We start from the raw sequence: 17,582 nt of genomic DNA, 5'->3' as shown, positions 1-17,582 counted from the left end.
CAGAACCCATCAGTTCAGCCTCATCAGTGCCCATCAGTGCATCCTCATCAGTGCAGCCTCATCAGTGCCCATCAGTGCATCCTTATCAGCACACATCAATAAAGAAGAAAAGTACTTATTTGCAAAATTTTATAACAGAAACTAAAAAAAACCTACAGGTTATCAGTGCCCATTAGTGCAGCCTCATCAATGCCCATTAGTGCAGCCTCATCAGTGCCCATCAATGCAGCCTCATCAGTGCCCATCAATGCAGCCTCATCAGTGCCCATCAATGCAGCCTCATCAGTGCCCGTCGGTGCAGCTTCATCAGTGGCCATCAGTGCAGCCTCATCAGTGTCCGTCAGTGCAGCCTCATCAGTGCCCGTCCATGCAGCCTCCTCAGTGCCCATCAGTGAAGTACAAAACATACTTATTTGCAAAATTTTATAACAGAAACTAAGAAAAAACATTAACAGTGCCCACTAGTGCAGCCCCATCAGCATGGCCTCATCAGTGCCCATCAGTTCAGCCTCATCAGCGCCCATCAGTGAAGAAGAAAACATACTTATTTGCTAAATTTTAGAACAGAAACTTTGAAAAAACCTACAGGTTATTAGTGCCCATTAGTGCAGCCCCATCAGCACGGCCTCATCAGTGCCCATCAGTGCAGCCTCATCAGTGCACATCAGTGCAGCCTCATCAGTGCCCGTCAGTTCAGCCTCATCAGCGCCCATTAGTGAAGAAGAAAACATACTTATTTGCAAAATTTTAGAACCGAAACTAAGAAAAAACCTACAGGTTATTAGTGCCCATTAGTGCAGCCCCATCAGCATGGCCTCATCAGTGCCCATCAGTGCAGCCTCAACAGTGCCCATTAGTGCAGCCTCAACAGTGCCCATTAGTGCAGCCTCATCAGTGCCCGTCAGTGCAGCCTCATCAGTGCCCCTCAGTGAAGAAGAAAATCTACTTATTTGCAAAACTTATAACAGAAAGTAGGAAAAACTTTTTTTTTTTTCAAAATGTTTTTTTGTTTGTTTATCAAAAAATAAAACCCAGCGGTGAGTAAATACCATCTAAAGAAAGCTCTATTTGTGTGAAAATATGATAAAAATGTCATTTGGGTGCAGTGTAGCACGACCGCGCAATTTTCATTCAAAGTGTGACAGCGCTGAAAGCTGAAAATTGGCCTGGGCAGGAAGGGGGTGAAAGTGGCCGGTATTGAAGCGGTTAACAGCATCACAAACGCAGTGCAATTTTGCCACAGTTGTCGACTGACAAAAAATGCCCAGAAAGGTGATTGAGCTTTTTAATGCGCAACAAACGCGCATAGGGCAGCCTGTGGAAGTGAATGTAACCTTAACCTGACACATTGCTCAGCATGCTAACCTACTATGACATCATATGTATGCGATACTCGGTCATGAGTCTCATGACACCCCATCACATGGGGAGGGGGGGGGGGGGGGTCCAGGACAAGGACACGCTCACACTTCATCCAGCCAGCCCTGGCACCTACAGGACCTACAGGATATTGGCATGCCGGTTTCGGCACATTCATTCATCTCCTAATTCTCAGGCACGTGGAACTTGTCCTAAATTGTGTTCCTGGCACGTCATAAAGGGAATCCATTATCGAATTCCCATTTAAATACCACTTTCATTCTTCTACTGATAAAAGGATCAGATGCTGGATGATGTATTTCTAACTAAAGAAATCTCAGTCATTGCCGATACATTGTATCCAAAGCTTCCTTTTATCTCCAAAACCCTCCACCAGATAATGGACTGCAGCCAAAATCCAACTAAAAGCCATATTAAACCCGAAAGCAAACATTTATTATATCTACATGAAGACCAGGCCTTTTCTGACACTTTTTTATACATGTAAAAATATGTATTTTTTTGCTAGAAAAATAACTTAGAACCCCCAACCATTATACAGTATCTCACAAAAGTAAGTACACCCCTCACATTTCTGTAAATCTTTTTCATGTGACAACACTGAAGAAATGAAACTTGTCTACAATGTATAGTAGTGAGTGTACAGCTTGTATAACAGTGTAAATTTGCCGTCCCTCTCAAAATAACTCAACACACAGCCATTAAAGTGGTTGTAAACCCTTACAACCAACTTTGACCTACAGGTAAGCCTAGATTAACCACTTCCCGACCAGCGCACGACGATGTACGTCGACAGAATGGCACGGGCAGGCATATTGGCGTACAGGTACGTCCAATATTCGATGCCGCCCCTGCCATCGGGAGCGCGCCGCCGGCGGCGCGCTCCCGCGCTGGTCGGGACCCCCGTGAGTCCGGTCGCGGGACCCGCGGACTCGATCGCCACGGGCATCCCCGCGATCGTCTCACGGAGCAGCCGAATGGAGGAAATGCTGTGTAAACAACATTTTTCCATTCTGCCTAGCAACTAGTGACGCTGATCTCTGCTCCATGTGATTGGAGCAGAGATCAGTGTACACTAAATGAAAGCCCAACCCCCCACAGTCAGTAACACTCCCCTAGGAACACTTAACCCCTACACTGCCACCCACTGGTTAACCCTTTCACTGCCAGTGTCATTTACACAGGAATCACTGCATTTATATAGCAGTGATTACTGTATAAATGACAATGGTCCCAAAAATGTGTCAAAAATGTCCGATGTGTCTGCCATAATGCCGCAGTCACAATAAAAATCGCAGATCGCCGCCATTACTAGTAAAAAAAAAAAAATAATAAAAAATTATTAATAAAAATGCTATAAAACTATCCCTATTTTGTATAACTTTTGCGCAAACCAATCAATAATCGCTAATTGCGATTTTTTTTACCAAAAATATGTAGAAGAATACGTATCGGCCTAAACTGAGGGAAAAAAATGTTTTTTTATATATTTTTGGGGGATATTTATTATAACAAAAAGTAAAAAATAATGCTTTTTTTTCAAAATTGTCGCTCTATTTTTGTTTATAGCGCAAAAAATAAAAACCGCAGGGGTGATCAAATACCACCAAAAGAAAGCTCTATTTGTGGGAAAAAAAGGACGTAAATTTTGTTTGGGAGCCACGTTGCACGACCGCGCAATTGTCAGTTAAAGCGACGCAGTGCCGAATCGCAAAAAGGGGTCTGGTCTTTGACCAGCAAATTGGTCCGGTCTGAAAGTGGTTAAGGCTTACCTGTAGGTCCAAGAAATATCTCCTAAACCTACACGGTTTAGGAGATATGTGCCGAAAGACAGGCATCGCTGTCTACGGCGCATGCGCCATAGACAGCGGTGCACAGGCGCACTGAGCGCGCCGCGGTCAACGGCGATATGCCGCGAGTGGCGGCTCCCGTGTGCATGCGCGGGAGTGACGTCATCGCGTCTTCGACCGAATGACAGCGGTGGAGCGGCGAGACCCACCGTGAAGATGGATGCGGCGGACTACAGGGGACAGCGGTGACATCGCTGGCTCCTGTGTCAGGTAAGTGACAAATAATGGACTACTATGCGATGCATAGTAGTTCATTATGCTTTACCTTTGCAGGAAATCAAAGAGGAAGTAAACTCATCTTCCTCTTTAATGTCTAAACCGCTGGCAACAAAAGTCAGTACACCCCTAAGTGAAAATTGGGCCCAAAGTATCAATATTTTGTGTGGCCACCATTATTTTCCAGCACTGCCTTCACCCTCTTGGGCATGGAGTTCACCAGAGCTTCACAGGTTGCCACTGGAGTCCTCTTCCCCTCCTCCATGATGACATCACAGAGCTGGTGGATGTTGGAGACCTTGCGCTCCTCCACCTTCCGTTTGAGGATGTCCCACAGATGATCAATAGGGTTTAGGTCTGGAGACATGCTTGGCCAGTCCATCACCTTTACCCTCAGCTTCTTTAGCAAGGCAGTGGTGGTCTTGGAGGTGTGTTTGGGGTGGTTATCATGTTGGAATACTGCCCTGCGGTCCAGTCTCCGAAGGGAGGGGATCATGCTCTGCTTCAGTATGTCACAGTACATGTTGGCATTCATGGTCCCCTCAATGATCTGTAGCCCCCCAGTGCCGGCAGCACTCATGCAGCCCCAGACCATGACACTCCCACCACAATGCCTGACTGTAGGCAAGACACACTTGTCTTTGTCCTCCTCACCTGGTTGCCCCCACACACGCTTGTCACCATCTGAGCCAAATACGTTTATCTTGGTCTCATCAGACCACAGGACATGTTTCCAGTAATACATGTGCTTGTCTTCAGCAAACTGTTTGTGGTCTTTTTTGTGCATCATCTTCAGAAGAGGCTTCCTTCTGGGACGACAGCCATGCAGACCAATTTGATGCAGTGTGCAGCGTATGGTCTGAGCACTGACAGGCTGACACCCCCCCCCCCCCACCCCTACAACCTCTGCAGCAATGCTGGCAGCACTCATACGTCTATTTCCCAAAGACAACCTCTGGATATGACGCTGAGCACGTGACCTCAACTTCTTTGGTGGACCATGGCGAGGCCTGTTCTGAGTGGAACCTGTCCTGTTATACCGCTGTATGGTCTTGGCCATCATGCTGCAGCTCAGTTTCAGGGTCTTGGCAATCTTCTTCTAGCCTAGGCCATCTTTATGTAGAGCAACAATTCTTTTTTTTTCAGATCCTCAGAGAGTTCTTTGTCATGAGGTGCCACGTTGAACTTCCAGTGACCAGTATAAGAGAGTGAGAGCGATAACACCAAATTTAACACACCTGCTCTCCATTCACACCTGAGACCTTGTAATAAGAAATAAAATAAAATAAAAATATCCCATAGATTGTAGATGCGATAACTTTTGCGCAAATAGGCTTATTGGGATTTTTTAAACAATAACATGTAGCATAATACACATTGTTCTAAATTAATGAAGAAAATCGTTTTTTTTTTTCAGTGTTTTTTTTTTGTTTATGTTTTATAGCAAAAAGTAAAAAAAAAAAGATTGCTTTATTTATTTTTATTTTTTTAATTGTCTGTCTTTTTTGTTTATAGTGCAAAAAAAAAAATGCAGAGGTGATCAAATACCTCCAAAAGAAAGCTCTATTTGTAGTGAATAGAACTAATAGATTTAGAATATAGAAAATATAATTTTTTGAGCACTGTATTTATACACAAAAAATTGTTTTTATACCCATCTTTTCAAGATGGCTTCATTCCAGGTATGCGTCATATAGATTTCTCTTCCGCTTTCCTCCCGGCTGTGTTTGGTCCTCAAAGGTGCAGAGAGTGGCGCTGACACAATGTGGTCAGCGCCACTCTCTGTATCTTTGGATGTGAGTGGTGATGCACAGGGTTGCCATTAGAAATCATGGGGCCCCCAATACAGTCTACCTGACAGACCCTAATGGGTGAAATGCCAAAGGTAGGGCCATCAGAAGTCTGACAGATGGCATCCCAACCAATCAGACTCATCCTGGTTTCCAGCTGAACCTGGGCCCCGTTGGTGACCCAGTAGGGCCTGGGTCCTGTACGGGACTGCTGGCTGTATCCCCTATCAGAAGCCCTGGTGATGCCCCTTCAGGGGATGGGATCATAACCTCATGCGCTCACTCGATGTCCTTAGTCTTCATTCCAACCATGTGTCATGCAGTGTCCTCTTTCTCTTTTGGTCCTCAAGGATGCAGAGAGTGGCGCTGACACAATGTGGTCAGCATCACTCTCTATATCTTTGTATGTGAGTGGCGATGCGCAGGGTTGCCATTAGAAATCATGGGGCCCCCCATACAGTCTACTGACAGGCCCTACTGGGTGAAATGCCAGAGGTAGGGCCATCAGAAGTCTGCCAGATGGCATCCCAACCAATCAGACTCATCCTGGTTTCCCCTATCTGGGTCCTGTACGGGAGGGCTGGCTGTATCCCCTATCAGAAGCCCCAGTGGTGCCCCTTCAGGGAATGGGTTCATGACGTCCTGCACTTACTGGATGTTCTTATTCTTCAATCCAGCCATTTGTCTTGCAGAGTTCTCTTTCTCTTTCCTCCTGGCAGTGGGTGATCCTCAATGATGCAGAGAGCAGCACTGATGCAATATGGTCAGCACCACTCAGTATGTGAGCGGTAATGCCCAGGGCTGCCATTAAAAATCTTGGGGCCCCATACAGTCTACCTGACAGACCCTACTGGGTGAAGTCTGACAGAAGGCATCCCAGCCAATCAGACTCATCCTGTTTTCCAGCTAAACCTGGGCCCCGCTGGTGACCCAGTGGAGCCTCTGTCCTGTATGGGAGGGCTGGCTGTACCTCCTATCAGAAGCCCTGGTGATGCCCCTTCATGTGATGGGTTCATGACATTCAGCACTCACTCAATGTCCTTATTCTTTATTCCAGCCATGTGTCGCGCAGAGTCCTCTTTCTCTTTCCTCCTGGGGGTGAGTGTTTCTCAATGTTGCAGAGAGTGGCAATGGCGCTTAGTGGTCAATACCACTCTCTGCATCATTGTATGTGAGTGTTGATGCCGTGTCCGTGCCCTGTACAGCCTACCTGACGGGCCCTACTGCGTGAAATGCCAGGGAAGGGGCCAGCAGGCATCTGACAGATGGCATCCCAACCAGTCAGACTCATCCTAGTTTCCAGCTGAACCTGGGCCCTGGTGGCGACCCAATGGGGCCTACCCCCTATCGGCAAGCCCTGGTGATGCCACCTTAAAGCGGGAGTCCACCGGGAGTTCCGCCGTTTTTTTTTTTTTTTTAAAAGCCAGCAGCTACAAATACTGCAGCTGCTGACTTTTAAAATAAGGACACTTACCCGCCCAGAACGCCCGCGATGTCGGCACCCGAAGCCGATCTCTCGATCGTCTCTCGGGTGCTGCCGCCGCCATCTTGGGTATGGGAATCAGGAAGTGGAGCCTTTCGGCTTCATTTCCCGGTTCCCTACTGCGCATGCGCGAGTCGCGCTGCTCAAAAAGGATGGACCCGCTGCCTCTGGGATCTGTGTGTTTCCCAGCAGGCAGCGGGGGACTTTCGGAAAGCGGCGTAATCTACGCCCCTTTCCGCAGAGAGCTATCCCGGAATTGGGTGCAGATACCTGTACTGTACAGGTACCTGCACCCCCCTCCCCCCTGAAAGGTGCCAATTGTGGCGCCGGAGGGGGGGAGGATTCCAATGAGCGGAAGGTCCACTTTAGGGTGGACCTCCGCTTTAAGGGGTCAGGTTCATGACACCCCTGCACTCATGGGTTGCCCTCAGTCTTCCTGGTTGAATGTCTTTTTAGGTGATCTTCTCTTTACAGGAACAGGAATGTAGAACAAAAACAAACAAAAATAAAAGTACACACTGTGTAAACACAATAAAAATTGAAATGTTTCATATAAAATGTAAAGTACAATGAAATCCCCACACGGCTTATTTAAGCAGTAAATACAAACATCTGAGAACTACATTAATTATAACTCTGAAACAACAGCGCCGGTATTCCGGGGATTAAAATATACACATACAAACCCTGTCTGCGGTCCAGTCGATAGACAACATAATTGCACTAAAACAAGAAAAGAAGAAAATGTTTCGTTCTCGCCCGCCAATACAGGAGCTGCGTAATTAGGTTATGGTTTTACTATTATACTAAATTATTAAACTATACACGTGAAATACACAAGGGAGCGTAAATCACCCAACAGACATGTAATTATTGGGCAAAGTAATTGAAAACATGATTTGTTTCAGTAAATGTGCAATGGCCTCTTATGAAAATTCAATTTGCAATATATCTTGGGATGCATGGTGTTTTTTACAGGTTTTCCCAGAGGAAACTACAGTTGTTAAAAAAACGACCTGTGCAATGAAAGCCGTGGGGCAAAAATATGGCTAATGTTGTTTTGGTGCGGAGATGGTGTGTACTTGGTGGGCTACTCCTTACAACAGCCTTTTTCAAGTAGGGCTTTGTGGAACAACTCCATGGATCCTCCAGAGGTTGCTAGGGGTTACTTGAGAAATGGGAAACTTCTGCTTCTCAGATTAGTAACCATTTGACACCAACGATCTTTTAGAGCCCTGCAAGCATTCTTCCTTATGACCCAAACATGAGGAGCACCCTTGAGTCTGAATGGTCTTTTTAAGGGTTCCTCCAAGTTGAAAAGATTGAGAAAGACTACCTTACAGAGATGCGCCAACTACCACATGGAGGAGTCTGGAAGCAGACCCTCAACCACACGTCAGTTCCAACCCTGAAATGTCAATGGCTTCCAAAAATCACATAAAACTGGACCTATTCTATGGTGACCACATGTCCATGTATCCTGGGGACAGTCCCTGTTTGAGGTCTCTATCCCTAGAAAACATGCGTTCCTGGAACTGTCTCCAGCCTTCCAAGGTGTAGTGGACACATTTTTTACTCCACATGCTCAAACCAGCTCCTAAAAATGGGCAAGAATTTAGATACAAATACACAAGTAGAACAATGATCTGAAAATGTGTTCATAGTCACATGCAACTTCTTGTCTTATTAGGTAAATGTATCCAAATTCTTGTCTATTTTTAGGAGCTGGTTGGTGTATGGGGAGTAAAATGTGTCTACTTCACCTTGGAGGGGGGGGGGGGGCGATTGGGTGGGGCTGGAGACAGTGCCAGGGACACATGTTTTCCTGCAAGTAAGATACAACAGGGCTTGTTTTATGGTGACCATATGGAGGGCTGTTGCAAGGTTTTTTGACACCCTAGGCAAAACCTCATTTTGCCGCCCCCCTGACTCCACCCCTTTGCCCTGCCCATGTATACCCCACCTTTTTAATGAAGTGCCCATCAAATGCAACCCACCAGCATCCATCAATGCAGCCTACCAGCGCCCATCAAATTCAGCCTCACCAGCGCCCATCAAATTCAGCCTCACCAGTGCCCCTCAATGTAGCCTACCAGCGCCCATCAATGCAGCCTCACCAGCGCCCATCAATTAGCCCATCAAATACAGTCTCACCAGCACCCATCAATGCAGCCTACCAGTGCCCATCAGTGAATGTTTGCTTGCTTCCATTCATTCAAGAGTCAAGACACAGACACATAGTCTGACACTATGTACGAACGGAGTGGCAGCTGCCTGCTGATGCTGAGACTTAGTTGCTTGCTGCAGAGAGAATAGAGTAGGAACACCAGTGGTCGGGCGCCCTAGGCAGCAGTGCACCCTAGGCGGCTGCCTAGTTTGCCTAGTGGTAGCACCGGCCCTGACCATATGTCTATGTTTACTGGGGACAGTACCCATTTCGAGGTGTCTGTCTCCAGAAAATATCATTTGTCTGAGCTGTAGCAGACACATTTACTCCACATGAACCAACTGGCTCCTAAAAATTAGCAAGAATTTAGATACATTTACCCAAGAAGAACAAAGATCTGGAAATGTAGTTAGTCACATGAAACTGGACTTGTTCTATGCTGACCCTAAATCTATTGCCGCGTACACACGAGCGGACTGTATGGCGTACTTAGTCCGTCGAAACACATTTCAGCGGACAGTCCGCTCGTGTGTGGGCTTCAGCGGACATTTTCAGCGTGCAGTCCGGCGTACTAAGTATTTCGGTTTTTTCGAAATTCTGTCCGTCGTACTTTGGTTTCAGCGGACAGTAAGGTCGTCAGTAGGCTAGTTCGACGGACTAAGAATGGCGCATGCTCAGAAAGGATTTACACGGCGGAAGGGTGCTTTGCTGTGTCTTGGACTTCCTATTTCTAGTCCCGTCGTACGTGCTGTACACGTCATCGCGCAAGCTTTCGATGGACTGTTTGGGTATCCGTGTGTGGTCAAGTCCATTCAGTGGAAAGTACAACGGACTGTCCGTCGGATTGTATGACGAACTAAGTATGCCATACAGTCCGCTCGTGTGTACGCGGCATAAGTTTCCTGTGGACAATCCCAGTTTTGAGGTTTCTGTCCCCATAAAACATGCATCCCTGGCACGTTCCTCAACCTCCCGGGGTGTAGCGGACACATTTTACTCCACATGCACCAACTGGCTTCTAAAGATTGGCAAACATTTAGATACATTTATCCAAGAAAAACAATGATCTGGAAATGTAATCACAGCTAGTAATAGTCACATAAAACTGAACTTGGTCTATGGTGACCATATGTCTTTGTTTCCTGGGAACAGTCCCTGTTGGAGGTGTCTGCCCCCAGAAAACATGCAACCCTGGCACTATCCCCAGCCACCTGAGGTGCAGCAGACACATTTTTCTCTACATGCACCAACCAGATCCTAAAAATGTGCAAGAATATAGATACATTTACCCAAGAAGAGCAATGATCTGGAGATAGTGATCTGTAAAAATGGGGTATCTGGCGCTACCTAATATTGAAAAAAATATATGAAAAAAATATATATTAATAATAGAGTGGTAAACCCCAGTGTTTCCAACAATCCAGGTGTCACATCAAATTAATGAATTTAACCTTTCTATACTAATTATAAATATTTAGGTTACCGTATCCCTACAATATAAGGATATTAGATTGTGTAAAAAAAAAAGGCTATAGATGCCCACAGAAAGTGCTTAGTGCAAAAAATAAAGTGCAAAATAATAATATAATACTCTATGCGACTTATACTTAAAGTCGCATAAGTACTATTAGGTGTTAAGTTTCCCAAACACTAATAAACTCCATACATTGAATTCATCAAGTTATAAAGTGCAGATATGTGACAAATAAATCAAATATAGTATAACTGTGAAATCTGTAAACATATAATCCAAATTTCATGAATATAATAGTGCAAGGTAAAAAACAAACCCTGTATAAATATGTGTACGTTGGATATATACCAAGATTACTATATACCATAGACAAAAGAAAGTGTATCAAGGGATGTATATATCAGGAGGACTTGAGTATATATATATATATATATATATATATATATATATATATATATATATATATATATATATATATATATATATATATATATATATATATATATATATATATATATATATATATAAAATCAAAATTCCAACAAAATAAATTAACGAAAAAAATGAAAAAAGAAAAAAGTCTTTAGTGTCCACAGAAAAAAAATCCTCTGTTGTGTAAATCCAGCAAAAAATATATTCACAAGGTGACTTTAGTGCTTGTTGTATATCCTTCAAGTGACTTGCATGCTCCTCCACAAGGTTCCCCACTCACCAGAAGAATACACCCCTGCAGGGGTACTGTGCCTTTAAATCAGCCTTATGCAGTTCCAACTCTCCGGCCCATATGCGTTGTAGTTCTTCGTATCCCAAAAAAACTGTTTATTCCTCATAAGAAAAAAAATAGCCTCCATAGTGTAGTATATACGTAATTAAATGGGAGCACTAATTAGTTACTTTAGCAGAGAAAGCATTTATTTCCACAAAAATATGTATAACAAAATCCATACACATAAAAAACAAAATTATAAGTATATGTAAAACTGTCCGATGCTCCCACTTATTTTAGGATCCGTAGGGCAACTTTTTTCAATATTTATAACATTAATGATCTGGAGATGTCATCATAGCTAGTAATAGTCCACTTTTCCCGGAGACAGTCCCTTTTTTTTAGGTCTCTGTCCCCCAGAAACATGCAATCCCCAACACTGTCCCCAGCCCCCCAAGATATAATGGACGCATTTTACTCCATATGCACCAACTAGCTCATAAAAATGGACTACAATTTGAATACATTTACCCAAGAAGAACAATGATCTAGACATTTGGTCATAGATAGTAGTAGTTATTTACCTAAAACTGGACTTGATCTGTGGTTGCCACGTGTCCCCATTTCCCAGGGACAGTCCCAGTTTTGAGGTGTCTGTCCCCAGAAAACCCTGGCACTTTCCTCCACCTCCCGATGTATAGCGGACACATTTTACTCCACATGCGCCAACCGGCTCCTAAAAATGGGCAAAAATGTAGATACATTTATCCAAGAAGGACAATGATCTGGAAATGTCATCACCGCTAGTAATAGCTGGTCACATAAAACTGAACTTGGTTTATGGTGACCATATGTCTATGTTTCCTGGGGACAGTCCCTGTTCTGAGGTGTCTGTCCCCAGAAAACGTGCATCCCTGGCACTATCCCCAGCCCCCCAAGATGTAGGGGAAACCTACCAGCTCCTAAAAATGTGCAAGAATTTAGATATATTTACCCAAGACTAGCAATGATATGGAGATGTCATCACAGCTAGTAATAGTCCACATCTCCCAGGGACAGTCCCCCCGTTTGGGGTGACTGTCCCCAAAAAACATGCCTTCCTGGCACTGTCCTCAGCCACCTGACATGTAACAGACACATTTTACTCCACATGCGCCCACCGGCTCCTAAAAGTGGGCAAGAATTTAGATACATTCACCCAAGAAGAACAAAGATCTGTAAATGTGGTCAGACCAGTTGAGCGGTGGTGTAGCCTACACATTTTACTGTGTCGGTACCAACCCAAAAGGAAGCCACTGGAGGTATTTGCACTTTTTCTTGTTGATAACTTCAAGGCGTCAACCCAAACCACACATGCATATCTTAGTACTTTGTATATACAATCTGTCTGCTCTTAGCCGCTGTACACACGGTTGGAGATTTCGACAACCAGATCCGTCGGATTTTGTCCGTCGGATCTTGTCCGAAACTGTTGCATACACATGGTCGGACAAAGTTGGCGAAAAATCCGATCTTTCAGAACGTGATGACGTAATTTTGTTACGATGGGACTACATTCAGGCTAGTAGCCAATAGCTTTGAAGTAGGAATTTGATCTGAGCATGCGTGGCACTTGGTCCGATCAAAATTCTCTACACATGACCGGAGTATGTCCGATCGGCCCAGTTGGTCGGGAAATATTTCCAACATGTTGGAAAATTGGGTCGGACGGATATTCCAACGGAATCAGTCCGATGCATACCACACACAGTCGGATTATCCGACGACACGGTCCGATAGGACACATTCCGACGGATTCTCCGACCGTGTGTACAAGGGCTTATAGCATATAACTTGAATGGCTACCTCTTGTTCCTAAATTCTCTGACCAATTGTTAAAGGATGTTAAAAATGGGAATGTGATTTTGGAATGAGGGTAACAGTGGGCCAATGAGTAGGTTTAGAAAAGGGGTAGAGGCAAATAAATTTTTGTGTGTGTATGTATGTATATATATATATATATATATATATATATATATATATATATATATAATAGCAGGGTTTAGGTTTCCTATTTTTCCTCTTATTTTCTCATTCCTTTTTTCCAGGTAGTTTACAAGTGAGATACAAAATTGGAAAAGACGGGATGTATGTGTTTACGTTAGACTCGAAAAGACTGGACAACCGAAAGCTGCACCATATAAAAATCAACAGAGAAGGGAAGGAACTGATGATCCAGGTAACAAGCCAATCTCATGTCTGTGTTATGTTCCATATCAGTGATGGGAAACCTTGGCACCCCAGATGTTTTGGAACTACATTTCCCATGATGCTTTGCAGTGTAGTGGAGCATCATGGGAAATGTAGTTCCAAAACATCTGGGGTGACAAGGTTCGCCATCACTGCTCTATATACACGGACTATATATTACTTCTGGCAAATGCATATCTTGTTAGCGCAAATATTTTGTTGAAAATATGTCTTATGTATTTGGCTTAATCTTTTAACTGATAAAAGCAAAGTAGTTGTTTAGAAAATTCTGCCAGCTTTTGACGGGGGGCAATGTTTAAGGTCCTGTTGCCGCAATGTTTTTTTTTGCACATTTTTGGAGCAGCACCAGGTCCTGGGAGAGCCCATCGGCAAGGCTGCCACTAGAAATCACAGGGCCCAGTACAGCCTACCTGACCCCCAACTCACCCCCACCTCCAAATTACAATAAATGACATATTTACCGGCCCTTTCCCCCCACTCTCCATCCTCCTGTGCGCCCGCACAGCAGCCACTAGGAAAGGGAACGCCGGCAGCACTGCTGCAGGGGGACGAAGGGGGAGGGGCCTGGTGTCAGAAACCATTAAATCAGACCGAGACAGAAGGACAGTTAAATCACACTTGCTTAATAATACGTTTAAATAGAACAAAATGTAGTCAAAACATAGCCGGAGTTCAGGAACCCGGAACGGATAGTCAGACAAGCCAAACGCCAGGGAGCCGGAGATGAGCGCAGTAAAACAGCAAGCAGGATCTGGAGCCAGAAGGGATGTCAGCCAAGCAAGTCTTTTAAAAGGAATGCAGGAGATAGTCTCTGTGATGTTGGCCAAGGCGAAGGCAGAGATAATCTGGGCTGGACGGCTTAAAGCGGTTGTATAGTTACATTTTTAACTTTTACCTACAGGTAAGCCTATAATAAGGCTTACCTGTAGGTAAAAAGAATATCTCCTATACCTGTAGGGTTTAGGAGATATTCCCCTCGCAATGAGCCCACTGACTTCAGCGGTGCACAGGGGATCCTCGGCTGAAAGTCCGGCAGACGCCAGACCCTGCCGGGAAGAAAATTCCCACGCACATGTGCGGGAGTGACAACATCGTGGCTCCGGCCACTCAGTGCCAGAGCCGCGATACCTGGAAGACACGGCAAGGGAACATGTCAGCTCTCTCGGCGTGGACCCAGTGAGATGCAGGCGCCTCGTTCTAAGGTAAATATTTCATAATGAGCTAGTATGCTGTGCATACTAGCTCATTATGCCTTTTCCCTTACAGGTGTAAAAAAAAAAAAAATCAGCGAGTTTACTGCCGCTTTAAGTAGGCAGGACTGACGAGCAGGATATCATCAACAGCTGAGTAACTGTGGAGAAATAGGAGCTGCAAATTAGCTGACAGTTGAGCGGCCCGCTCAGAGAAGGAAGGGCTGTGCCCAGCCCTTACACCTGGGCATGCAGAGGGGACTCAAATGTGAGAAGCACATGGAGGGGGATTGGTGTGGCTGGACCAAACGGTAGGACAATTACAGAACAATGCACCATGTCTGTGTCTCTCCCTCCAGCAGCTGAAAGCCGGCATCAAGGAGAGGAGGAGAAACCGGCTTTCAGCAGCTGGAGGTAGAGACACAAACACAGTTCATTGTTCTGTAATTGTCCTCCTCTCCCACTGGCACTGATCCCCCTGCAGTCTGGGCCCCACCTGTGTACCTGTGTCACCCCCCCCCCCCCCCCCCAATTGGCTGCATCTGCACGTTCACGGGGGGAGGGGGGTTTCTACACACACACAAAGACAGGGAACATTTCGGACTTCCCTTTTACCAGTCTGTGTGTAGATGCCCAGGAAAGGCACAGTGGTGTAGTGGGTAGCACTCTCGCCTAGCACTAACAAGGGTCGCTGGTTCAAATCCCAACCATGACATTACCTGCCTGGAGTTTGCATGTTCTCCCTGTGCCTGCGTGGGTTTCCTCCCACACTCCAAAGACATGCTGGTAGGTTAATTGGCTTCTGTCCAAAATTGGCCCTAGTGTATGCATGGGGACCTTGGATTGTGGGCTCCTTGAGGATAGGGACCGATGTGAGTGTTACAGGGATAGGGGACAATTGTAGACACTCACTCAGGTTGAACTGGATGGACTGGTGTCTTTATTCAACCTTACTAACTATGTAACTGAAATCAGTGCTCTCTTGGAAACTGAGCCCTGTGGAACATCTTCGCAGGAAGGGTGGGTGGGGAGAGTGCCACAATTAGGCAATGGAGTTGGGGGGGGGGGGTGGCAGGGAAGCACAAAATGTCATTTAGGGGAAGGATCTGCTTTGATCCTCTATCTGTGCATAGTGTGGATACACAACAGAACCTAGCTGCAGCCCATTTAAAATCTTGTAGTTGGCTGGGTGTAGCCAGTGGGCCATAGTTCTAAAGACCCCCTGCTCTAGTGCACTGGTTAGCTCTGATGTTGGCTTATCGATGGCCTCCCTACTCCAGGTTCAATTACATCTGTGCAGTTGAGGAACGAAGTGAAAACCTCGTACTTAATGCCTAACATCTGTAGGTAGACCCAAGGGGCGAAGGTCCTCCGGAAAGAATAATTTGCCCGTTTTTTTTTTTTTTTTGGGGAATGCCCATTTTTTGCTTGAATATCAAGCTACAACCATTAAATACAACATTCCGTCCACTATTCTTGTTGAATGTTCCTTCAAAATATCACAGTAGCCCATTTGCAATCCATTATTCAACCCGACCGCTTGTAGAAGTAGAATGTGGTTGCAGCATATTTTGGAAGAAATTACAACAAAAAGTTTGACCTTTCCACGTTTTTCTTTTTAAATGACACCAATAAAAGTCTCAGACGGCGTTGGCGTTATTTTAGTGGTAAAATGTAAAAACGAATGTATACTTTTAGAATTCTTAATATTTATTTTATGACCTGCTATTAAAGGAGCAGAAAAAAAAAAAAAAGTTTGGTTAATACGCCTTCCTGCCTCCCGTAGATTTGATTTTCATGTGATATTATACTGCCGGGTTCTATAATTATGTAATTTATCTACATTGTAACTGGCGCTCACCCTGGATTGATTCATGTTAAATGGCGCACTGCATTGTACTTTTCATTGTGATAAAATGAGATTACTGTAATTTTCTTTTCTTTTTTTATTGTAACCGTAGGCTTGCTTCACGCTACATGCGTGTTCACTGAATTATTGTATGCCTGAGATTAAAACTTTTTTTTTTTTTTTTTTTTTTTACTTTTTCAGGTTGACAAGATAATAAAAGAGCGACGTAATTTTTCTTCGGATATTTACTTCAAAGCCATCAGATCGCTTACATTGGGAAAGGTTTTAGGTAAGATCTCGCTCTTATTCGTGAATTTTACATTCTTTTACCAGTTCTCCTCTAGAGCAATTGTTTGCACACTTGTAAAAATCTCCATTTTTGGCCATAAATTGCTTAACCCCCCCCCCCCCCCCATTTTTTTGCGATACGACACTGCGTTACTTTACCTGAGAATTGCCCGGTCGTGCGACGCTGTACCCAAATAAAATTCATTTTCTTCTTTTCTCCACAAATAGAGCTTTCTTTTGGTGGTATTTGATCACCTCTTGCGGTTTTTTATTTTTTTGCTCTATAAACAAAAAAAATAAAAATTTTGAAAAAAGAAAAATATATTTTTTACTTTCTGCTATAAAACCCATCCGATAAAAAAAAAAAAATCAAATTTCTTCATCAATTTAGTAATATAACCAATATGTATTCTGTTACATGTTAAGAAAAAAAAAAACATTTTATTTTTTTCCCCACAAACAGAGCTTTCTTTTGGTGGTAATTGATCACCTCTGCAGTTTTTATTTTTTGTGCTATAAACAAAAAAAGACCGACAATTTTGAAAAAAAAAATATAAATATATTTTTTTACTTTTTGCTATGAAGAAAATCCCCCCAAAAAAAAGTCTTCATCAGTTTAGGCTGATATGTATTCTTCTACACATTTTTTGTAAAAAAAAAAAAAAAAAAAAAAATCACAATAAGCGTATATTGATTGGTTTGCACAAAAGTTATAGTGTTTAGAAAATAGGAGATAGATTTATGCCATTTTTTTTTTTTTTTTTTACTAGTACTGGCTGCATTCTGCGATTTTTAGCGGGAAGGCGACAATGCGGCAGACAGATCGGACACTTTTGACACTTTTTGACAAAATAGGGGATAGATTTATGGCATTTTTATTATTACTTTTTTTTTTTTTTTTACTAGTAATGGCGGAGAATGGCAATTTTTAGCGGGACT

General features: G+C 44.0%; 1 protein-coding gene across 1 annotated transcript in view; it reads left to right on the top strand.

Annotated features, from left to right (window-relative positions):
- Window positions 1-17,582, top strand: part of LOC143925088 (contactin-associated protein-like 5) — a 613,155-nt gene that overhangs the window by 546,345 nt on the left and 49,228 nt on the right. The window contains exons 20-21 of the mRNA XM_077449678.1: window positions 13,154-13,284; window positions 16,557-16,644. Coding sequence (XP_077305804.1) covers window positions 13,154-13,284; window positions 16,557-16,644 — 219 coding nt within the window. The remainder of the gene's footprint in view (window positions 1-13,153; window positions 13,285-16,556; window positions 16,645-17,582) is intronic.

This window comes from Lithobates pipiens, unplaced genomic scaffold (assembly GCF_037356315.1).
Source record: "Lithobates pipiens isolate NorthernLeopardFrog02 unplaced genomic scaffold, aLitPip1_a1.2 Scaffold_22, whole genome shotgun sequence".
Lineage (NCBI taxonomy): Eukaryota > Metazoa > Chordata > Amphibia > Anura > Ranidae > Lithobates > Lithobates pipiens.
The sequence above is the reverse complement of the archived record's forward strand: the minus strand, read 5'-3'. Positions and strand labels throughout refer to the sequence as shown.